At 44.3% G+C, this 24,326-nt stretch overlaps 1 protein-coding gene across 7 annotated transcripts; it reads left to right on the top strand.

The window, feature by feature from the left end:
- Positions 1 to 14,468: 14,468 nt before the first annotated feature.
- Positions 14,469 to 22,262, top strand: TCHH (trichohyalin). Of its 7 annotated transcripts, none has more exons than XM_036343148.1 (4): positions 14,469 to 14,506; positions 16,053 to 16,219; positions 16,979 to 17,725; positions 17,759 to 22,262. In XM_036343148.1, exons 2-4 carry the CDS (start codon positions 16,082 to 16,084, stop codon positions 21,218 to 21,220), a joined length of 4,347 nt encoding a protein of 1,448 aa, XP_036199041.1. In that variant the 5' UTR covers positions 14,469 to 14,506; positions 16,053 to 16,081; the 3' UTR covers positions 21,221 to 22,262. The 7 variants fall into 7 exon arrangements, with proteins under 7 accessions (XP_036199041.1, XP_036199045.1, XP_036199042.1 ...); XM_036343152.1 differs by having other exon boundaries at positions 16,979 to 19,660; positions 19,853 to 22,262; XM_036343149.1 differs by having other exon boundaries at positions 16,979 to 20,470; positions 20,507 to 22,262.
- Positions 22,263 to 24,326: the final 2,064 nt, after the last annotated feature.

The following is a 24,326-nucleotide window of genomic DNA, read 5'->3' as shown; positions in this document are numbered from 1 at the left end:
GCATGCATGGAAAAGGTCAGCAGGCAAAGAGAACTGAACAACCATTTGACAGTTGTACATTAGGAACAGGTTGTCACTTAATCAGAAAAATGGCATAATGAAATAGTATTTGAGGAAGAATATTTTGATAATAGATTATGGTACAGCTTGGTCACCAGATAATAGGACATTGAGCAAATCACTAAACCCCACAAGCACCAGTATCTTCATCTAAAAAAAAAAAAAAACTAAAAACAAAAATGGAACATTACTACCATGGTGCCTATTTCATAAGGCTGTTGCAGGCAGAAAATGAAATCAAATTTGTCAAAACTTTCTGAAGCCATAAATCACTATACAAATGCAAGAAACTATAATTATGTTAATAAGAAGAAGTGTGACTACCAATGAGTGTTTAGTAAAACCCAAAACAGCAGGGCATAGCTGGAAAGTGTGGGCTCAATGTCAGTTCCACCCCTTCACTGTCATGGGACCTTGTGCAGGTCACTTGACTTCTCTATGCCTACTTTTCCTCATCTGCAAAATATGATTACTACACTCATGGGTTTATTGTGTTATTTTTGGATCTAGTATAGAGCATGACAAATGGAAAGCATTCAATAAATTATAGTTCTTCTTCCCTCCTGAGCAACCACTCTGCACTTATCCCTGCGAGATATTATCCCAAGCCTCTGACAAGGACAAGAGCCCAGAGAAAAGGAGGGTAAGTAGAGAGCTGTACTAACCAAGACGTGTAAAGTACTTAGTCTAACAGAGAAGGAAAACCCTTTGCAACCAAGTGAGAACCATAAGGCGATAATGGGCTAAATGATGCCTTAGGTAAATGAATTACGTCAAAGATTAGCAACAGGTGGGAGGAGGCAACAAAATAGCTTTGGAACCCGATTTCTAAGCAGACAAGTCCAATGGACTAGATGGTGTGGGGTCTGGGAGTGAGGTCAGGGAAGAAGAATCCTTCACTCACATCCCTCTCTCCCTTGTGCTCATGAGTCACCCTGTGGCTACAAGCTCTGTCGCCAACTCATCCTTAAGAAAATGAGCATCAGGATAATATTAGCATAGTGAAAGAAAACTGAAATGTTTGGGCTCCTGACGGCAAAAAGTCGCTGAGATGACAGATCCTGATAATCCGAAATAAAGACAGGTTACAACACCAGTGCTGGATTGGCTGGGCACATGGTAAGAAAGGCCAATGCAAGGACAGATTTCCAGCAAACGTATCTGAGTTTCAGCAAGTGGGTGCTTGGCAAGGTTTAATGAAGAGACTTTGCCTGAATCCTGACATGAATGAGATTTAATGCAGAACTATGAACTAATCAGACTGAACATCCCACAATAACAGAAGCTGATGATCAACTGATAGATAAAGGACAGAGAGCACAAGCCTCACAGCATTCACGGTGCTTTCCAGGACAGTCAGATCCTATACTCCAGGGGTCCTCAAACTACGGCCCGTGGGCCACATGCAAATACAAATATTGTATTTGTTCCCGTTTTGGTTTTTTACTTCAAAATAAGATATGTGCAGTGTGCATAGGAATTTGTTCATAGTTCTTTTTTTTTAAACTATAGTCCGGCCCTCCAACGGTCTGAGGGACAGTGAACTGGCCCCCTGTTTAAAAAGTTTGAGGACCGCCGAAACCGGTTTGGCTCAGTGGATGGAGCGTCGGCTTGTGGACTGGGGGGTCCCGGGTTCGATTCCGGTCGGGGGCATTTGCCTGGGTTGCGGGCACATCCCCCAGTGGGGGGTGTGCAGGAGGCAGCTGATCGATGTTCCTCTCTCATCGATGTTTCTGGCTCTCTGTCTCTCTCCCTTCCTCTCTGTGAAAAATCAATAAAATATATTTAAAAAAAAAAAAAAAGTTTAAGGACCCCTGCATACTCTGTGAAAGCTGGAGTCTTGCAAAGGCCCCTGGGTAGTTCCACACACAGGAATCTTCCAGACCTTGATTCTCTCCTCATGGATCTTTTCCCTGGATTCTGCATTTAGATACTAAGAGAAGAACATGGGGAACCTTAAAAAAATCCTCCTCTTGTCCAGCCATTATGTCTCAGTGGTTGAGCATCGACCCATGCAAGAGGTCACTGGTTCGATTCCTGGTCAGGGCATGTGCCCAGTTGCAAGCTTGACCCTCAGCGGGGGATGTGCAAGAGGCAGCCATTGATATTGATGTTTCTCTCTCATCTATGTTTCTATCTCTCCCTCTCCCTTCTCTCTCTAAAATCTAAAAACAAAACAAATGGGGGGAAAAAACAACACCTCTCTTTCCTAAAAATCCTCTTCTTGCCTTTTCTCCTATAAGCTGAAAGCACTTTGCAATTTATGATCTCATTTTCCTCCCACCCCAGGAGGAAGGGAGGAAGCAGGAGTCATTATCCTAATTTCAGAGATAGACACCGGGACCCAGAAATTTTAAGTGACTCACCTAAGGTCAGAGAGAATACCAGTGTCTGAGCTGGGGCCACAGCAGGAACTCTCCTTCTCCTCTTCCCACCTCCCCCCCTACCCCCGCCCCCGCCCGCCCCAAGTTCCCAATTTACCACATGGCCGGCCAGATCTATTTAAAAATTAACAATTCCTAAAGAAGACACATTCTTACCCCCTGACACTACTGTGTATAAAAAAGATCCCAGTGCACAGTTCTGGGAGAAAAGTTGGTGGGGCTAGCACAAGGCCATTCTAATGATGTTGAAAAATTCTTGGCATAAATGATTTCAAGATGCTGTTCATAATATAACCTACTGGATCTGCACTCCTAAGACCTCTATCTCTATAGTAATTTATGTCCCAATACATACCCTATAATCAAAACTTACCTATTATAGTACAGTTGGCATAATTGAACAGGGGGGAAAAAAAGTTCAGGTCAGAAGATATCTGGCTCATTTCCTGGCCTTGGGTCCAAGTTCATGCCTAGTAGGTTTGTGCAGTAAAGATATTTCACCCCAAATGTGTTTCCCAGAACTCCACAGGGCAAATGAAGCCCATGAGGAGCCACAGAAAGAAGGAAGGGGACTGTGTGCTGCCTGACTGAATGGGGCCTGTTGAGAATCTCTGAGCTTGAATTTCCTCAGGGGTATCCCGTGGAATGACACTGCCAGAAGATAGCACAAGGACAAAATAGAGTTGGTGGTCAACAAGTTTCAGACATGATTTACGCTTGAGTCCTCCCTTGGGAATTCACAATACATATGAGGCTTTGAGACTCCCGCTGTGCAAGAAAAATAAAAAATTAATACATAACATTTCAGTTTGCTTAACCCCGAATTTCCAAAATGAGTTAACATTAGAGCCTGAAGTACCTGAATGCCTAGGAAGACCCCCATGGAACTAATGCTCTACCTAGAAACCCTCTGGAGGAGAAGAGGATGTCATAATGCCACCTCCAAACGAAAGAGAGGGATCTTAAGCTTCACACATGGTGTGCAATCAGCATGGTGAGACCCACCCACCACTTGGATCCCTCTCTAAATGCCTGGAACTTGGAATCACTCCTTCAAGACCAAGTTCTCTCTAGAGAGCAGAGGAAAAGATGGCACATAAGAAAGGGAGAGCCAACGAAGAACAATGTTGGAGGTATCACATTTCTTGATTTTAAACTATATTATAAAGCTATAGTAATCAAAACAGTATAGTACTGGCACAAAAACAGACACATAGATCAATAGAACAGAATAGAGACCCGAGAAGTAAACCCACACTTATATTATTATATCATATCAATTAATCCATGACAAAAGAGGTAAGAATATACAATGTGGGAAAAGATAGTCTTCAATAAATGGTGTTGAGAAAACTGGATAGCTACATGCAAAAAACTGAATTGGGAAAGATCAACCAAAGAACTTATATGCATGAATAAAAGCATAACCAATGGGCATAAGCAATGGACACAGACACTAGGAGGGTGGGGGGAATTGGGGCGATAAGGACACATATATAACATAATCAATAAAGAAAAAATAAAATAAATAAAAAAGAAAAATAAAAAAAGCTGAATGTGAACCACTTTCTTACACTATATACAAAATAAACTCAAAATGGATTATATAGGTTTGTCCCAAAACTGTATATACACACTTTGAATAATTATAAAGGCAATATTTATTAAAATAGATTTCATTTTCAAAATTGAGCTAACAGCTCTTAAAGTATGTACATATTTTTTGCGACACCCTGTAGACTTCAATATAAGACCAGAAACCGTAAAACTCCTAAGAGAAGACATAGGTAGGAAACTGTTTAACATCCATCTAAGAAATATTTTTTTGGTTATGTCTCCCCAGGCAAGGACAACAAAAGCCAAAATAATGTGATTACATTAAACTAAGAAGCTTTTGCACAGCGAAGGAAATCATCAACCAAACGAAAAGGCAACCCACTGAATGAGAGAAGATACAAATGATACATCAATAGGGGTTAATATCCAAAATATATAAATAACTATTGTACACCTCAAACTCATATAAGGTTGTAATGCCAACTATATTTTAATATTTTTTTAATGTTAATTTAAAAGAAAGGGAAATAGGTATGACTCGGTTCTTCTGCATTTGATTTATCAAATTCTCACTGAATGACAAATTTTAAACAACATGTCTTACTACCTTCCATATGCCCAATATATTATTTCGGGGTTACGGCTCCCACACAAACAGATCAGCCTGAAGGAGAAGACCACATCTGGCCAATCCAGCAAGTCAGAACTCCAGCTCAGCCACTGGGTGACCTCTGGCAGAAACCTTAAATTCACGGTGGCCCTGTTTCCATATCTTGAAAGCAGAGGTGGCAGCCCTTTCATCAGGCTAGGCAGGTTGGGGAAAAGAAGATCATAAAATCCTTTGCAATGCATTCATTGTCCTGTAAAAACTTAATGATTATAATCAAGCTGGGGCTAGCAGTCTGCTAGGTCTGCACATGACATTCAGCAGTCACTGCACTGGTATCTGATAACAGGATGCTCTCAGCCCCAGTGTTTCCATGAGCTGCACAAACTGGTCTTGGCCAAGTCAGGTTTCTTCACACAAAACTGTCAGGGGAAAAACATTGCTGAAGTCAAGTCGTCTTGATCTAATCATCATCGTGTCTCATTGGAGACAAGATCCTCCCAGCCTCCTAACGAAGACCATGAACTTCGGGACACCTGTGGCAGGCTGAGGGGACCACCTTCAGGAAACAGACACCTGCTTCAGAGGGCCACCCACTGTACAGCATGTGCTTGTTCTACCACATCAAAGGGGGCAAAGGCATTGCCTAAACTATGATGGGGGGGAGGGATAAGGGAAGATCTTTTAACTTTCCATATCAAAGTATTGTAAGTCCACATAGGCAGCAGACTTAAAGGAGTAGTGTTGGACGGATTGGTCAGGAGTTTGGGTTTTAAAGTCAGATGTATCTGGATTCAGATAGCCGTTCTTCCATTGGCCAACTTCTTTGACCTTACGTAAGTCATTTTGTTACTAGAGAGCCGCCAGCGTCGGAGGGGGCTCTCACCTCTTGGGCTCTGAGAAAGAATTCACACGAGTGACAAAAAGCAGTGTCGAAGCAAAGCAAGCAAATTTATTAAAGAAGCAAAGCCATTGGATTTATTAAGAATACACTTGACATAAAGCACAAGTGGGCAACTCAGCTAGTCTGAGCGCCCCACCTGGTGGGTGGGGGTTCAAGGGTTTTATCCTGTTTGCCCCTATAGGTTTCAAAGTTCCCCTGCTGAATACCTTAGGCAACAGACTAGATTTCAAGGTGATTTCATCTTAGTAATCCCAAGACTGCTGACTTCTTTGTTCAGTAGGTGAGATAAACTCCCCTTTCCACCTCCTCTTCCCCTCCTCTTACTCTAGCAGCTATCTATCCTACCTAACAATTTAATATCTCAAAGTCTCAGTTTTCCCCTCTACAGAATGGGAATGATCATGCTTACCAAAATTGGTTAAGAATTAAATGAGATGACAGCTACTTGTCATTTCTGGCTTAGGTGGTGGTGATGATGATGATGATGATGGTAATGATGGTGATGATAATGATGATTACAAAAAAAAAAAAAAATAGATTCCTCACCATATGGCATATAGAGGCCAAAACTCTACTAAACTGGACAGAGGTAATCTCTTCTCCATCTTTGCATTCTCAGTACCTGGGCCAGTGCTCAGTAAGTTTGATTAGACTAAATTGATTGTATGATGCTGAGTGCAAAGGATTAGGCTGAAAAGTGGCAGATGCTTGGATTAGAAAGATGAGGCCTCCTTCATGAGCCATTGTTTAAAGATGGACAAAACTAGTCCAGTTAGCCTCACCTAGACTGGTGCCTAAGCAGTTTTCCTCACTAACCAAATTCTGCTTATTCAAGTCCTCATTTGAATAATAATAGCAGAGAAGCTCCGACTGGTTCAGGTGATACTCTTGGAATTGCTTGTAAGATATAGATATGAAACCAGCCCTTTGGCAAAAGTAATTTCTTTTTCCCAACCTTTGTTTTTAATCTCTCCAAAAGAAAGCACTGACCAGGCCAGTGTAGACAGAACTAGCATACTAGTTTTAATATCATTACTCTTGTCTTTCTCATCCTCACTCCCATCCCTTGCATACTGACCACCATTCTAGCTATCTATTCTACCACCCATTCCATACTCCCAGTAAGATTTTAAAGAAGTATAATTGTGCCCTCTCTTCTGTCTTATGGTTCATTGTGACTTCTTTCACGTGTTCCTTTTCTTTCCCTTCTCTTCCTCCTAATCTCCCATCAAAAAGTGGCTTCTTTTTCTGAACTCTTTTTTTTTTTTTAAATATATTTTATTGATTTTTTACAGAGAGGAAGGGAGAGAGACAGAGAGTCAGAAACATCGATGAGAGAGAAACATCGATCAGCTGCCTCCTGCACATCCCCCACCGGGGAAGTGCCCGCAACCCAGGTACATGCCCTTGACCGGAATCGAACCTGGGACCTTTCAGTCCGCAGGCTGACACTCCATCCACTGAGCCAAACCGGTTATGGCTTTTCTGAACTCTTAAAGAGCTACTTTCTGATCAGGTCTTGTATATATGACACATAAATGCAATTCATTCACTCTTTCAACCAACAAATGTTTCCTGAGTGCCTGCTCTATGACAGGCTCTGGAAATTCAGTAGCAAACAAAACAGATATGGAACCTGCTTTCATAGAACCTACATCTTATTGTACTCAATTCTTCCTAAACGAATAAATGGGTGGTTAAACCCAACATCTCTTCTGTATGGTCAACCTTTGAAAGAACCAAGGAGATACTGTCCTTGATCAAAGAGTGATAGAATCTCCACTATAATCTGACTGGTTAACTATCTCTTTCTCAAAATATATTTTGTCCATTCTACTCCCCAGCTTTCTTCACACTGTCTGCAATGCTTCCCTACTCCAGTTGGCCTGCCTATAATTCACTCATCCTATCCAGAATAAGACTCATATCCTCCCAGAAGCCCTCCCAAACTACTTTGGCCATCAGTGGTACCTTCCTTCTTCAACCTGTAGAGTGCTTGTGAATTATAATCAAACTTCACAATTATATCATACCCTCTGAATTCCTGAGATGGTATATTTTCCAATGTTCTAGTCCCTTTCACCTAGTGCAGTACCTTCCATTTAACAGGTTTTAGCAAAAGTTTTAGATTAGCTGAGTAGCAAAGCACTCTGAACATTCATGGGATAGGTGAGGGTACATAAATCACTATTCTAAGGCATGCATTCAAAGACTTTCAAAAAGTTTTGCACCTTGAAAAGCATAACAGAAAGGACCCCCAAATCTTAATCTTGAAATACAGGGCAGGGCAAAACGATGTTGATTATGCAAAACACGGTTTATTCTTATGTTATTATTATTTATTAATGATTGTATTATTTTCTATCTGTGCACCTACTTTTGCCCACCCTGTATATGGGCACTGAAAGAAGGGATTACATTAATATCAGAAAAACTGACTTTTTGCCCTATAAGAAGTTATCATCACTCCCCATTTGTAACACCCTATAGAAACGGTGCTTCACTTCCAAGGCCCAATTTGTGCTGCTGAACGCCCTTGCTCGTGTAACTTGGGAAATGCTTTCCAATGATGTGGTTCTAGATGCGCCTTTATTTTTTTAAAAAAATATATGTTATTGATTTTTTACAGAGAGGAAGGGAGAGGGATAGAGAGTTAGAAACTTCGATGAGAGAGAAGCATCGATCAGCTGCCTCCTGCACACCCTCTACTGGGGATGTGCCTGCAACCAAGGTACATGCCCTTGACCAGAATCAAACCCGGGACTCTTCAGTCCCAAGCAGACGCTCTATCCAGTGAGCCAAACCGGCTATGGCTAGGTGAGCCTTTAATGGTGTGCCCTCTGCCCAGATCTGACAGCAAGCCAGGGGAGAGCCCAGAGCTAGGACAGACACCCAGAGAAGCTGGGTTCACAGCACTCTTTACCTGCAGATAAGGAAAAGCCTCAAAAACATGTATCTGAAAAGTTCCAATTACACATCTGACAGAACAGCTAAAAGGCTAAGACAAGTGTCTATTGTGCAACTTCATTAGTGAGATTTAAGGTTTAAAAGTTTTAAGGGTATTTAACTTCATCACACTTAAGAAGTACCCTGCCAGGTGCAACATAAAGGATGTAATATGCATTCTTGTCTTCTAGAAGTATTGACCCCTAGCAATTGTCCTGTTTCTGCTCTTTTATAACCTAGAATGAAATTTTTAATGCCTGATGATACTTTGATAGTTATCTTCTATGTGTTTCATCTCCTTTCTCTTGGAATTAAACTTTTATTTTCAGAGTTTAATGTGTTCAATTTTTGAGTAGATAACTCATTCACATGGTTCAAATGCAGGAAGTATAAGAAAGTATACAGTAAAAAGGTACTTTCCCATCCCTCTCCCTGCAGGTTAGTTTTTGTGTGTGTGTTATTAGAAAAAAATATCATAGCCCAGCCGGCGTGGCTCAGCGTCAACCTATGAACCAGGAGGTCATGGTTCGATTCCTGGTCAGGGCGTTATTTTTGGAATTAAATCTTTTTATCACAATATCTTCCACTCCAAATCATCAGTGCCTTCTGGGAATAGGTTCAGTGCTTTGCACCATGCCTGGTGTAGAACGGGGGACTCAATAAATGCTTGTGAATCAAAAGAGACTACTGTGGGAAGAAGAGAGAAAAGCACAGCCTGTCTTCTGCTTCTCCACCAATTCTACGAACTGGGGCAGATCCTCCTTGAGGCAAAGGGACAAGGACTTTGGCCTCCCAAAGTCCCTTCAACCCTATCCCATTTCAAGTGGTTTTGAGGATGGGATGGGAAAGGGAAATTGTTTTAAAGTAGAAGATGATCAGGTGACTCTTTCCCCCTCCCCACGTGGGAGTTAGTGTTTGTTTCTCAATAAATTTCCACCTTTTGCTATAAAAAAAAAAGAAGAAGAGAATCAGAAATGAAGACAGGAAGGCGACTGAAAGAAAGATACTGTGTGGAAGAAAGGGGGGTGCAGACTCCAGAGAAGCATGCACCTGTCTGGAAGGGAGGGGTCAGAATGAAAGCCACTGAAATTTCTAGACGTTGACACGCACACCCTCGTTCCACTCCCATACTTACTTCAGGGTGGGATTCAGGGTGGGAAACACTCAGATTAGGATTCAATAACTGTACCATGACGCAGGCGATGACTGAACACCCGGGCCTGGGGGAAACATCCCCAGCCAGACTGGCACATGCCTGCTTGTGCTGAAAGTGCTCTTTCCATATTTGGGAGGCCATGACCTTTACTTATGCAACCTAAAGCATCTACTGAGTGCAAAGCCTTAGCCCCCAACGTCCTTTATGTTATGCCTTCTTATCAGAAGGAAAACCTCTCTCAAAGTTTTGTTGTTGTTGTTTTGTTCTTTTGATACAAATCCTCCTCTCATCCCAAAGAGTGACTTACCATTTGACTAGAAACAGATCTAAATCCAAGAAAATAGAAAATGTCACACAGCACCTCTACCTTTGAAAAGCTATGGCCCTTCTTCCATATGGCAGCTGTCAACCTTTTCATCCGAGATACCAAAAAAAAATCTCCAAAGCCCAATCAAAAATGCCTGCTTCCTTCATTCAGAGTATTCACCAAAATACAAAAAATTAAGGGTTTTTCTTTCCCCCATTCAGTGTGTCTTTTGCCAAATCCCAAAGCTCTGTGAAACTGCGGAGCTGCTGGTTAGGAGAAAGATAGTTACAGAACAGAGAAAACAGCACTTAACATCTATGGCCACCTCAATGGCAAAGAGGGCCAGGAGCTCTCTGCTATTCTGGGTGACAGCTGGAGTGGGCAGAAGGTGGAAGTGCCCTCCGGTGCTCACCCGTGCTCAGTCACCCTGTCTGACATGATGTAAGATGGAAAAGCATCTGCTGACTCTCCAAGGTAATAATTACCACCAGGGTGGGGGTATAATTAAAGTAAGGGTAATTTACCTTAAAGAAGATAAAAATTAAGAATTATTAATGATCATAATAATTAGCCCTTTTATATCTAAGAGTCACAAAATGCTTTACAAGCTATAATTATCACAGCTCCCCTCTGAGGAAGGGATTCATATCTTACAGCTCCTCACTTAACAGAGGGGTGAAGCGATGGGCATGGAGGAGGCAGAGAGGGGTGAAGTAATGCTTCCTCTGTCATCTGTCCTGTAAGTAGCAAAACTAGAAAGAGGCCCCAGAAGGGCTGACTCCCATGATGGTATGTGCCCTCATCCTCAGGCCATCACCCAAATCACAGAGCTCCATCCCAGATCAAGCGACTCATCTCATTCAAACTTGGCCATTTAAACTGCAGCAGTGTAATAAAATTACATCAGATCAGCAAGGATTTTACTAAACACCTGCTAGAAATAAAAGATACAGCATTGCCTCCAAGGAACTTAAAACCTAATCAAGAAGACAGAGCAAGCACCCATTAAATTAGAGGAAAATATGGAAATTACACATTAACTAGTGCTGGGTTGTATGATGCTGACTATGCATGCTGTGGAAAGAAATATTTTTAATTGGAAGATTGTTATATGGGAAGGTTAAGGAAGGTCTGGGAGAGCAGATGGAATTTGCATGGGGCCTCAGAGAAAATACAGTAGATTTTGGATGGGCAGAGGTAGCGTTCTAGGGCATGGGTCAATGAGTAAGAAGAAACAATAGAAAAACTTGAAAGGTTTAACACATAATTTTAAAGAAAAGGTCTTCATTGGAGAAGTATTTCGAGAGCTCACCAAAGAATCTTACTTTTTATAAAGCCATCTTAAAGTCATCCCACTTGGACATTTTCCCAGAGTTCCATGTCATGGCCCGTAGGGGGCTCTGGAAAAGCTCATTAGGCTAAGAACAACACTAGCACCTTCTCTGCTTTATCTAAATTTTCACAATAAGGCCAAAACAGGGTTTGATCCTGGTCAAACACTGCAGAATGTCAAGTCTATTACCTACTTTTTCCGGATTCTGACCAAAGAAAATGGGAAAAGAGCCTTTGAAAGAGTTGAAGACCAGGAAAAGCTGGTACTTTGTTAGTTCTATTTGTTAACCCAGCAGAGCTCCACACCCAGAGATTTCAAGCATCGATGAGGCTTCAGGAATGAATGATATAAATTTTATTTTCTCTTTTCAATTCTTCTGTAATAAAGAGCTCACATCTCAAAGCCAAGTATCAGTACAATACTGTAGCTATGCTCTGAACCCACTGGCATTAATCCTTGATAAAGAAGGATATTCTTACAGAATGGAGCAGGAGTGCATGGGTCATTCCTGGGCCAGTCAGGAACGTTCTCTGACCTTTCGGTGCCTCAGTCTCCAGTCTTATAAAAGAAAGATAATGAGGCCTTTTGTCTATAAAGAAGATTAAGATGCTCAGATTATACAAACACCATTCTTTTTTGATGAACCACAATGAGTGGACACTGCCTCATTTCAGGGATTCTCAGTTGGTCTTTCAAAAAAATGGACTGAAAAAATGTCAGTACTTGATTATTTTCTACATTCTCTGGTTTTGGATGGGCAGAGGTGGTGTCCCAGGGCATGACATTTTAAATATCACTTAAAATAATATGTTTAAATAATGGTACTGTGTTAAATAAAAGAACATTATGTAGCAACAAGGGCCCCTTCATTAGAAGAATATCAAACCTGACTTTAGAATTTTAGCATCTGAATCTACTTACAATCTTTCTGATGTTGGACCAAGAGCAGCAAGGCAGACAGGCTAATTCTCTTAGGTTAATTCAGATTTTTTAATATCTTCCCTTGTGATATCCTGACTTTAAATGAGAATGGATAAGAGAGCCATCACTGGATTTAAGATCTAGCTTCATTCAGAGTGGAGGAGGAGGTTTTTGTTACGGTGAATGCAATTTTGGCCTTCTTCTTCTTCTTCTTCTTCTGCTTCTGCTTCTGCTGTTTCTTCTGTTTTGTTTTGGTTTTTGGTGGAGAATGCAGGCATTTTCTTAAGGCTGTTTGGAAGCATTTCCCTTTTGGGTTTGCTTCTATATTTTATTTGCTTGCTCAAACATGATTTTAGAATGATTAATATTTTCCCTTTCTTCTCATAGAAGCTAATGAATGTCTGGTCCTCTTTTGACTACTTTGACTATAGTAAGGTAATGGAATCACACAAATGCATCCCGCCACCTGGGCTAAGGTTCCTCACAGACTACACACAGGTGGATAAAAAGAGAACCAGACATAGGCAGGGTTTGTCCAGAGAATTCCTTGGAGGACACTCATAACAAAGGCTCATATGCACCCTGGATGGTGGTGTTCAGTGGTTAGAGTGATGGCCCATGCACCAAAGGGTGCCAGGTTTGAGTCCTAGCCCCAGGCAGGGCACAGGTGGGAGGCAACCAATTGATGTGTCTCCTCATATCGATGTTTCTCTGAGGATTTTTGTTTTTTTAAGGCGCATATCCTCCGTGAGAGATAGAGATTTCATGGTGATTTGTGGTTGCAGTGCTCATGATAGTTCTATCCTAGAATTCGAAGATGAAAAAAACTGAATAAAACCCAAAATAGAAGGTAGAAGCGGGGAGAGAAATCTTCACTCTTCACTAAGGAGCTGCTACATCAAGTTTGCTAACTGATCTCAAGAAAAGTGACAGTTCTAGGAAAACCCTAGATCACAGAAGTGAACCAGGCTAACAGTTGCCTTCCCATCACCTATCATTTCCACTTTCTTCTCCCCCCACCTCTGGGAGGGCAGCAAACAAGGAGTCAAATAGAATTCAATTCCATCATCATTTGGACCAATCTGCACATAAAGGAAGAGTCATCAAGATTTAGGCTCCAAATTACATTCCATTGAAGGACCCTACAGAGTCTCCTCAAACTTTACTTGCCTCTGTTGAACAAAGGAGGAGAGCAAAATGCCAAAAGCCACTGAATCATTTAATAGTCTCCATAAACGTATTTTGAACCAAAGTTTCATATAGTCTGAAATGTAAGGGTGGGAGTCACTGACAACCAAGGATAAAATCCAGTTCCTTACAATAAAACAGCACTGGGGTTTGCATATGATCTCCAGGGCTGAGAAAGGCCCGGCAGACATAATGGGCTAGAGTGACCGATTATCTTAATGCAATTCCAGGAGAAGCATAGTCAAGTGCTTCAGTGTCATAATCATTAGTGACTTGAGCTGAGCAGGATGATTATATCTAAAAAAAAACAAAACAGATTACACCAGCTCTTTTTCTCCAGGAGCATCAATATGTTAATGAGAAAAGAGCAAACTTCATTTAGATGTAACATCCCTAAGGAAGAAATTTGACAGATTTCAAATTCTCTTATAAATAATTTAATGAAACATTTTTAAACTAACACCCAAAATTGTTTACTAAGAAGACAATCCTCAACTATAGGAAAATCATTATAAGACCCAAGAATACAAGTGCAATTTTTCCCCATTTGCATTTTAGAGAAGAAACTAAAATCAATTCCTTATACCCTTTCATTGTCCTAGAATTGTTTCAGACAGGGCTATACGCAGCTCCCATGGACTGTCACATCCCAGAGAGAAATTAACTAGTTCTCATTAGCTTATGTCAAAGTTTCTGTTTGACCCCAGCCTATAAGTTAGATTTTTTTATATAGTAAATGGCTTAGAAGTTACTACTTTGTAATAAAATCATAATTAATTAAGATTCTGAACATTAATTTTTGTTTTATTTCATTTTAACAATTTAAAAAAATTAGAGATTCTGCCAAACATTCTATCCTTTCATGTTAGGTGGGGCCAGTACCCTGTCAGGAGGCAAGGTCTGTGAACCTCATGCCAAATAGGTACGTGAGCAAATAGTGAGATAAACAAACCATTTGTGGAGACAGAGGTGGAGCTGGGCTTGGTTAGGAATGAATCAGGCCATCCCACAGAGTGGGTGTCTCCTTTCCAAGTAGGTCTTCAGGGCACAATTAGAACCCCTATAAAAGACCCAGCTACCAGATGCCCAGTACACTTGCCAGTGGTGTCAGCGAGCACTCGACTTCTCCCTCTCGTGAAGTGGGTAAGTCCCATTCAATGGGATCATGTTCTTCTGTATGATGCTTCATTTTCCAGTTGCTGTAGATGTTGGCAGGAGGGGGAGGATGGTGTGGGGGGGGGGGCTATTGTGTCAGAAGACATCAGTATCTTACAGAGATGTCTAACTCCATGCCATCTTCTTATGGCTGGAGCCATTACTCAAATAGAGACATGGTCTCCTCCCAAGGCTCTGAACTCTCTAAGTATGTTTGCATGTCAGGGGTTGGAAGAGAAGTTATGTGTGACACTGATGGGGTTCATCTTTCTAAAAACTGCTATCTCCAAAGTTTACCAACACTTGGTTCTCTTTTTATATTGGTTCTGCCCAATATGGGCCATCTTCATGTAATTATGGTATCTGCAGTATTTCAAGTTGAGTAGTAACTAAAGAAGCCAGCTAGATGAACCACTATTCTCACCCAGTCAGTGAAACCTCCCATGTATTTTTTTTAACATTGACCTGCTCTTGACTAAATTCCATTTTTTATAATGCCAAGATTCAAAGGGTTTATTTGGGTTTAACAAAACTAACAATAAAACCAATGTTATTCAAATTTGTCCAGGTTCAATTTGACCCATGGACCCTGGTAGCCAGTCAGAAAGTACCTCTCAGAAGCTTTCAATAATTGAATATCTGTGATATATCTTAGTTAAGGCAGATAAAATGTACTCTTTGTTTTCTGCATTGGTTTATCTGAATATTGCAATGCCACCTTCAACTACGGAGAAGTAGTGCTTAACCTTAAAACTGCTGACTTGTGAATTATATTCCTAGATCTCTTATGGCCTATAATGTTGGGGAATAACCCACATTCCCTTTTTAATGTTCTAGTTGCCACTAAATGTTTTGCTCCACACCTAGGTGTATGTGGCTTCTATTCACTTTAAGATACTTTCAGGCCATGACCAGTTTGGCTCAATGGATAGAGCGTTGGCCTGCGGACTCAAGGGTCCCAGGTTTGATTCTGGTCAGGGGCATGTACCTTGGTTGCCTCCTGCAGCTGATCGATGTTTCTCTCTCATCAATGTTTCTAACTCTCTATTCCTCTCCCTTCCACTCTGTAAAAAAATCAATAAAATGTATTTTTTTAAAAAGATACTTTCAGATCCTCCTTCACCTTTTTGCTTTCACCTGCCCTCTTTGTTCAATTTTAGAGGCAGATGCTATGAGTAGCAACATATCAAATTTAAATTTCTACATTATACTCTACACTGTCTGATCTGAAATACATTAAGAAGGAGAAAGAGAGAAGAGGAAAAGAAATGGATAATTCAGATTGTCTGAACAATCTGAAAGCCGACTACAGGATAGTCTGCAGATAATTCCCAGGCTTGAAGTTTCTCAGGATCTCTCTTCCCTTTTCTAAGAGCTGTACAATATTAAAAAATAAAATGCTTTGAAAGTCCAGGTTGAAAATAACTACTATTGTAAAGTCAAATTACTTAAGGATCTGCCCAAAACAGTGGGGCTAAAACCTCCCAAAGACCAGAAATAGAGTTTGATTCTGGATCCTATTTTATTGTTTTAGGTTTACTTGAACTGAAGAAAGGGAAAAAAATGTCTCCACTCCTGAGAAGCATCGTCGATATCACTGAAGTTTTCAATCAATATGCCTCACATGATTGTGATGGGGCAGCACTATGCAAAAAAGACCTGAAGAACCTCCTTGAAAGGGAATTTGGAGCTATTCTTCGGGTAAGAAATATGAAAAGGACATTTCTTTATTCATTTGGGGTTATGAACTTCCTTCTCAGGAGCAACTAGAGCAAGGAATGGTGACTTTATATTCATTTTACACCATGATAGCTCTACACTACATTCCCATTCATTTTTGAGCCTGAAGATACTTAATTGTCATTGTAGTCTGAGTACTAAAGAAGTTACTAGCAATTATTTCATGTACTTGATGGCAATGGCAATGTGGATGAACTGGTGGTCATGGGAGGTTATCACCAAAGATGTTAGATCAAACTAGACTTGGAAGGAATTTAAAATTACTTGCAAATTTCGGTAATTAAATTCATATTGTTCACTAGTAAAATGGTGTTACCATAAATGTTTTGCTCTCTTTTCAAACACAGACTAAAAGTCAAATCAAAGGAACTAGCTATTTCAGACAGAAATGGCTGTTGCACATCTTCATAAAGTCCCATTTATTTCTCAGTTGAGAATAAGTTCATTCTTATTCACCCAGCTAAAGAGAACTTGTGTTCCTTTCATCAGCATTAAATTACAAGATGCAAACACTTCCAACAAATGTATGCTATAAAATGAGGTATTCACGTTTTTACATGAAGACAACAAAACTTCACCATACACCCTGGGATTTTCCAAATTGCTCTTGTCTTTTGAATGTCTGCATGTTGTAAAATGTATATTTGTGTGAGAAAGTTTACTAGCTGTAAATGGTACATTAAAAAAAAAACTTCTGTTTTCATCCTTTTTTTTTCATAGCGACCACATGATCCTGAAACGGTAGATTTGATCCTGGAACTTCTGGATCGCGACTGTAACGGGCTGGTAGATTTCAATGAGTACCTCCTGTTCATTTTCAAAGTGGCTCAAGCTTGTTACTACGCTCTGGCCGAGGCGTCCGGGCTGGAGGAGGAAGCCCCGTGTGAGGGAAAGGGGGCCCCGTTACTCGATCGCAGGCAAGAAGACCAAAGGAGGTTTGATCCCCGGGACAGGGAGTTGGAAGAAGCACGCTGGCAGAAGAGGCAGGAACTAGAGAGGGAGCTCGCTGAGGAAGAGGAGCAGAGGGAGAAGCTAGAGAGGCGAGAGCAGCGGCTGCAAAGGCGAGAGCAGGAAGCGCGCCGCCAGGAGGAAGAGGAGCTGCAGGAGCGCAAGGGGCGGGCGCCCGAGGAGTTTCCCGACCAAGAGCGGAGGCGAGAACGGCGGGAGCAGCGAGAGCTGGAGCGCGAGCGCCAGCGCCTTGAGGAGAAACTGCGGGAGCTCCGGGAAGAGGAGCAGCTACCCCGGCGGGAACGGCAGGAGCTGAGTGAGCGCCTGGAGGAGGAGAAGGAAGAGGTGGAAGAGCAGCTGCAGAGGCTTAGGCGCGGGCGCCAGGAGCCCTTGGAGCAGGAGCTGAGGCGCGAGCAGGAGCTCAGGCGGGAGCAGGAGCTGAGGCGCGAGCAGGAGCTGAGGCGAGAGCAGGAACCGCGCCTGGAAAAGAAGCTGCTGCGGGAGCAGGAAGAGAGGCGCGAGCCGCTTTTGGAGCAGCTGAGGCGCGAGCGGGAGCAGGAGCTCAGGCGGGAGCAGGAGCCGCTTTTGGAGCAGCTGAGGCGCGAGCGGGAGCAGGAGCTTAGGCGCGAGCAGGAGCTGAGGCGAGAGCAGGAACCGCGCTTGGAACAGAAGCTGAGGCGGGAGCGGGAGCTCAGGCGGGAGCAGGAGCCGCTCTTGGAGCAGCTCAGGCGCGAGCAGGAAGAGAGGCGTGAGCAGGAGCTGAGGCGAGAGCAGGAACCGCGCTTGGAACAGAAGCTGAGGCGCGAGCAGGAGCTCAGGCGGGAGCAGGAGCCGCTCTTGGAGCAGCTGAGGCGCGAGCAGGAAGAGAGGCGTGAGCAGGAGCTGAGGCGAGAGCAGGAACCGCGCCTGGAAAAGAAGCTGAGGCGGGAGCGGGAAGAGAGGCGCGAGCAGGAGCTGAAGCGCGAGCAACTGCTGAGGCGAGAGCGGGAGCAGGAGCTGAGGCAAGAGCAGGAACCGCGCCTGGAAAAGCTGAGGCGGGAGCAAGAAGAGAGGCGAGAGCAGCTGCTGAGGCGCGAGCGGGAACCGCGCCTGGAAAAGAAGCTGCTGCGGGAGCAGGAAGAGAGGCGCGAGCAAGAGCTCAGGCGGGAACAGGAGCCGCTTTTGGAGCAGCTGAGGCGCGAGCAGGAGCTCAGGCTCGAGCAGGAAGAGAGGCGGGAGCAGGAGCCGCTCTTGGAGCAGCTGAGGCGTGAGCAGGAGCTCAGGCTCGAGCAGGAAGAGAGGCGGGAGCAGGCGCTCAGGCGGGAGCAGGAGCCGCTTTTGGAGCAGCTGAGGCGCGAGCAGGAGCTGAGGCGAGAGCAGGAACCGCGCTTGGAGCAGAAGCTGAGGCGCGAGCAGGAGCTCAGGCGGGAGCAGGAGCCGCTCTTGGAGCAGCTGAGGCGCGAGCAGGAAGAGAGGCGTGAGCAGGAGCTCAGGCGGGAGCAGGAACCGCGCCTGGAAAAGAAGCTGCGGCGGGAGCAGGAAGAGAGGCGGGAGCAGGAGCTGAAGCGCGAGCAACTGCTGAGGCGAGAGCGGGAGCAGGAGCTGAGGCGAGAGCAGGAACCGCGCCTGGAAAAGAAGCTGCGGCGGGAGCGGGAAGAGAGGCGCGAGCAGGAGCTGAAGGGCGAGCAACTGCTGAGGCGAGAGCGGGAGCAGGAGCTGAGGCGAGAGCAGGAACCGCGCTTGGAAAAGCTGAGGCGGGAGCAAGAAGAGAGGCGAGAGCAGCTGCTGAGGCGCGAGCGGGAACCGCGTTTGGAACAGAAGCTGAGGCGGGAGCCGGAGCCGCTCTTGGAGCAGCTGAGGCGCGAGCAGGAGGAGCGGCGAGAGCAGCAGCTGCGGCGGGAGCAGGAGTTGGCTGAGGAGGAGGCACTGCAAGAAGAGGCCGGTGAGCTGGGCGAGAGCCGTGCCCTGCGGTGGCAGCGGCAGCTGGAAAGCGAGGCCGAAGCCCGACAGAGCAAGGTCTACTCGAGGCCCCGCAGGCCACGCAGGCAGGGGCCACTGAGGCGCCGCCAAGAGCAGGAGGAAGAGGAGGAGAGGCGGCTGCAGGAGCGCGAGCAGCGGCTGCGGGAGCGGGAGGAGGACTCCCAGCTCCTCCGCCAGCAACGTGAGAGGCGGCTGCGCCAGGAGGAGGATCAGCGCCTACAGGGATTCGAGAGGAAGCAGGAGCGGCAATCCCGCGACCTGGAGGAGCAGCTCCAGGAGGAAGAGCGGCGCCAGGAGGAGCTGCTCCGCGACCAAAAGTGGAGGTGGCAACTAGAAGAGGAAAGCCAGAGACGCCGCCACACACTATACTCCAAACCTGCTCTACGTGAGCAGCTGCAGCGCGAGGAGGAGCAGCTGCAGCGGGAGAAAGAGCAGCTGCTGAAGGAGGAAAGAGAGGAGAAAAGACGCCTTCAGGAAGACAGAAAGCTCCGAGCGGAGGAACAGCTCCTCCAGGAACGGGAAGAACAGCAGCTGCGCCGCCAGGAGCTCGAGCAAGAGCTTCGCCAGGAGGAACAGCAGCTGCGCCGCCAGGAACGAGACAGAAAACTCCGGGAGGAGGAACAGCTCCTCCAGGAACGGGAAGAACAGCAGCTGCGCCGCCAGGAGCGCGACAGAAAACTCCGGGAGGAGGAACAGCTCCTCCAGGAACGGGAAGAACAGCAGCTGCGCCGCCAGGAGCTCGAGCAAGAGCTTCGCCAGGAGGAACAGCAGCTGCGCCGCCAGGAACGAGACAGAAAACTCCGGGAGGAGGAACAGCTCCTCCAGGAACGGGAAGAACAGCAGCTGCGCCGCCAGGAGCGCGACAGAAAGCTCCGCGAGGAGGAGCAGCTGCAGCGGGAGAAAGAGCAGCTGCTGAAGGAGGAAAGAGAGGAGAAAAGACGCCTTCAGGAAGAAGACAGAAAGTTCCGGGAGGAGGAACAGCTCCTCCAGGAACGGGAAGAACAACAGCTGCGCCGCCAAGAGCTCCGCCAGGAGCGCGACAGAAAGCTCCGAGCGGAGGAACAGCTCCTCCAGGAACGGGAAGAACAGCAGCTGCGCCGCCAGGAGCGCGACAGAAAGCTCCGAGCGGAGGAACAGCTCCTCCAGGAACGGGAAGAACAGCAGCTGCGCCGCCAGGAGCTCGAGCAAGAGCTTCGCCAGGAGGAACAGCAGCTGCGCCGCCAGGAACGAGACAGAAAACTCCGTGAGGAGGAACAGCTCCTCCAGGAACGGGAAGAACAGCAGCTGCGCCGCCAGGAGCTCGAGCAAGAGCTGCGCCAAGAGGAACAGCAGCTGCGCCGCCAAGAGCTCCGCCAGGAGGAACAGCAGCTGCGCCGCCAGGAGCGAGACAGAAAGCTCCGAGCGGAGGAACAGCTCCTCAAGGAACGGGAAGAACAGCAGCTGCGCCGCCAAGAGCTCCGCCAGGAGGAACAGCAGCTGCGCCGCCAGGAGCGAGACAGAAAGCTCCGAGCGGAGGAACAGCTCCTCCAGGAACGGGAAGAACAGCAGCTGCGCCAAGAGCGCCGCCAGGAGCGAGACAGAAAGCTCCGAGCGGAGGAACAGCTCCTCAAGGAACGGGAAGAACACCAGCTGCGCCGCCGGGAGCTCGAACAAGAGCTTCGCCAAGAGCGCGACAGAAAGCTCCGCGAGGAGGAACAGCAGCTGCGCCGCCGGGATGGCCAGGAACAGCTTCGCCGGGAACGCGACAGAAAGTTCCTTGAAGATCAACAGCTCCTCCGGGAACCGGAAGAACAGCTACTACGTCGCCAAGAAGAGCAGCAGCTGCGGGAGGAGCAAGAACTGAGGCGCCGGCAGGAGCGGGAGAGGAAATTCCGGGAAGAAGAGCAGCTCCGCCAGCTGGAAGAGGCGCAGAGGCGCGGCCGAGGCTGGGAGGAAAAAGATAAGGGCCGGCAGCAGATTCTGGAGTCTGGCAAGCGTCCGTTTGCCAGTGCCCCGGTGCGCTCCAGCCCTCTCTATGAGTACATCCAAGAGCAGAGGTCCCAATACCGTCCTTAAGAAATGCCGCCATATCCCGACACTTGCCAAAGCTTCAGCAAAGGAAAATGGGAAACACTGGGTACCAGATGACTCGAATGTTTTTGGTTGTGGGAAAACTCTGTTATGCTAGAATGTCTTTTTTTCCAAAATCTTAAACTATACTCATTTCATGTACTTTGTACTTCTACCTTTTAGTCTTCCTCGAGTAATTCTGCAGGATGTCTTTGCTCTTTGGTGCAGATGTGGTGTGCATTTTTAAAAACAGGTCATTTAATTTGTTGAAGGAGTTTTGTTTGGGGGACATGTTAATTTACTGCTTTCAGAAGTAACAAGAATAATCAGATGTGAGAGTCAAAAGAATCGGGTCTGTTTTTTAAATGGTTGACCTATCTTGTGGAGAATTTAGATATTTTTTAGTGTTCAAGTTGGTATTTCTTCTTGGGCCTAAATTACATTTATATTTACCTCCAAATAACCTCTCATCTTTTTGGCATAATTAACATAGATTGTGAAAGGGGACTGGATTTTTACTGTAGTGAAACTGACTTCTACAGAAACTGACTTCCATGTGAAAGTAGTCCATAATTGGGAGAAATCTCTATTAACATTTAGCTTTACAACTTAGAATTTGATTTTTTTTTTTACACTTGACTCCATAAACACTTAAAAATCTCATAAAGCAAAAGTAAGGTGTTTCTCAAAAACTCCAGAACTCAAATTTTAGAACTGTTTTTGCTGTAGTCTATAGTCCTCGGTTCTCTTCCCCCAATCTTTGATAAATTTCAGAATATTACTACCTTTATTAATTTTACCTGAGAGGAAACCTGCTTAGGATCCAGTAGACATCTATCTTCCTCTAGGGCCAATAAGAGATCACAGAGAGCATTTTGGGGGAGGGGAAGGGAAAAATTTGTAAACAGAGGGGCAAGTTCCTACAGGCCCTTAAGAAAACCCATCAGCCCACAATCCTTTGAAGCCTATTGATACTACCTTGGAGACATTCTTGTTGAAATAATTGGACTGTATTAAAAATTAATAATAAATGTTTAGCAAACAATTATTTTTGTCTGTTTTAATTATGCGTCAAATCATAGCTCAGTATCTAATGGTCTAGGAACTGAAAAAAACTGCCATTCACTTAAGGGTATTTGGTTACGATTATGTCTAAATTTAAAAAAAAGAGGAAAAAAAATCTTTTTTTCCCCAACCATTTTTCCCTGTTAGGGTGAACCCTATATTATCTGCCTCCTCCCCTGCTGCCCCTAAAGATAGGATTCTCTGCCCAAGTGTTTTTATTCTTGACCTCACAGCTTTCTGTGCTTGTTTTTTGTTTTTTTGGTTTGTCTTTTGCAGTGATTCACTGTTCATGGCAAATAATGGTGCTCCCAATATTTGTTAATATTTCATTTCAAGAATACAGCAACTTCTTTGTCTTTGATGTCTAATGAGCTGATAGTAGGAAATGGCCTGAAAGTTTAGCTCAGCATTATAGAAATTGTAGATGAGCTGTTGGTTTAAGCAACACAGTCTATTAAGTGACAGTCAGAATATGTTTAATAGTAATGTCAAAAATATCTAATTATTATCTAATGATCCTGTGCCATCTGCTGGAGTCTATATTTAGTATTCAGGCCTTGGTACAAGGAATAAGTCCAAAGAAGGCCCTGATCCAGGATAGTATTTCAAATTGTGAGGGTCATGGATGACAAGGCATCCTAAGTTATAGATACTCATCATGTTTGTCAGTTGTAGAGACAAGAAAGCTCTGCTTCTGAGTATCATTCTGATGGAGTAAGATGGCATTTTCTGCAAGGAGCACCAACCTCTCCCTCACTTGAACACAAATAGCAGATGCCCACCAAAGACAGAACCTGGAAATCCCCTGATACACTACCATGGAACATCACCTATTTCAAATGATTTCTAACTACAAAACTATTCTTCCCCTAAGATCAGTGTATGTTTTTCTTTACTTAAGGATCTTCCTGGAAACCATGGAAGAGCCCCCCTGGCTTTCTCAAAGGTCCATTCAATAGGCATTTATTTCAGAGCCCCAGGATACTCCTGAAATATACACTCATCATCTAAGCTACAGTTCAACAATAATAACCATGGTAAAAACAATCAAAGCCCTTCCGATTTTACAAGATGAGGAAAGAGCCATTTTCAAAGAAGAAAGTATTGTTTCGTCAGTTATAATAACCTCATTAAAAAAAAAATTGGGCCAGCCAGCCCATGCCCTATGGCTCTTCTTTTAGCAATGTGGCAGGCTAACCCTCCTGCTTCACCTAGTTAATATACATACATGGGCAGAAGCTTGAGGCTGTTGGGCAATTGACTGCTTAAATATAAACTGGGAGCTCTATTAACATTACCTTGGCTGCTGCTAAAGAATGGGGTTGAGGGTTTAAAATGCTGTGATGGCAAAGCTGGTCTCTATGTGTTATGGGCTGAATTATGCCCCCCTCCCCAAAAAGTTTATATATTGAAGTTTTAACCCCCAGTACTTTAGAATATATGAGATGCAGTATTTAAATAAATATTTTATTTAAATGAGATCATTAGGTGGGCCCTAACCCAAAATGAATGGAAATTTGGACACACATGATAGAGGGAAGATGACGTGAAGACACAGGAAGAAGATGGCCATCAACAAGCCAAGGACAGAGGCCTGGAACAGATCCTTCCCTCATAACCTTCAGAATAAAAAAAACAACCTTACCAACTCCTTGATCTTAGATTTATGGCCTCCAGAATTGTGAGAAAATAAATTTCTATTGGCTAAGCAACCCATTCTGTGGCTGTTATGATAGCCCTAGCAAACTAATACATCAGGTAAGGGGAAGTTCTTTTGCTAGGGAAATCTATCTGTATTATAATGACCTTTATCCTCTGACATTGTGCAGGCCTGTCCTGGTTGCTCAAAGACCCTCTTTTTCTTTTCCTTTTTTTTTTTTTTTATTTATTAAATCTGTCATAGTTTCCATGGTGCAGTGGAAATAATACTACAAGTAATAAGAAGCCTGGGGATTATTTATTTATTCATTTAATAAATATTTATTGAGCTCCTGCTATGTGTCAGACATTCTAGGCAATATGCATACAGTGGTGAAGTAGATATTCT

This window comes from Myotis myotis, unplaced genomic scaffold, assembly GCF_014108235.1.
Source record: "Myotis myotis isolate mMyoMyo1 unplaced genomic scaffold, mMyoMyo1.p scaffold_m19_p_18, whole genome shotgun sequence".
Lineage (NCBI taxonomy): Eukaryota > Metazoa > Chordata > Mammalia > Chiroptera > Vespertilionidae > Myotis > Myotis myotis.
Note: the sequence above shows the minus strand (reverse complement) of the source record. Positions and strands in the feature narration are given on the sequence as shown.

Excerpts from the sequence above, each read along its gene's own strand:
- TCHH (XM_036343146.1), top strand. The coding sequence starts at position 16,082 with ATGTCTCCACTCCTGAGAAGCATCGTCGATATCACTGAAGTTTTCAAT. Across the intron at positions 16,220-16,978 it reads AATTTGGAGCTATTCTTCGG|CGACCACATGATCCTGAAAC; the intron begins GTAAGAAATATG and ends TTTTTTTCATAG.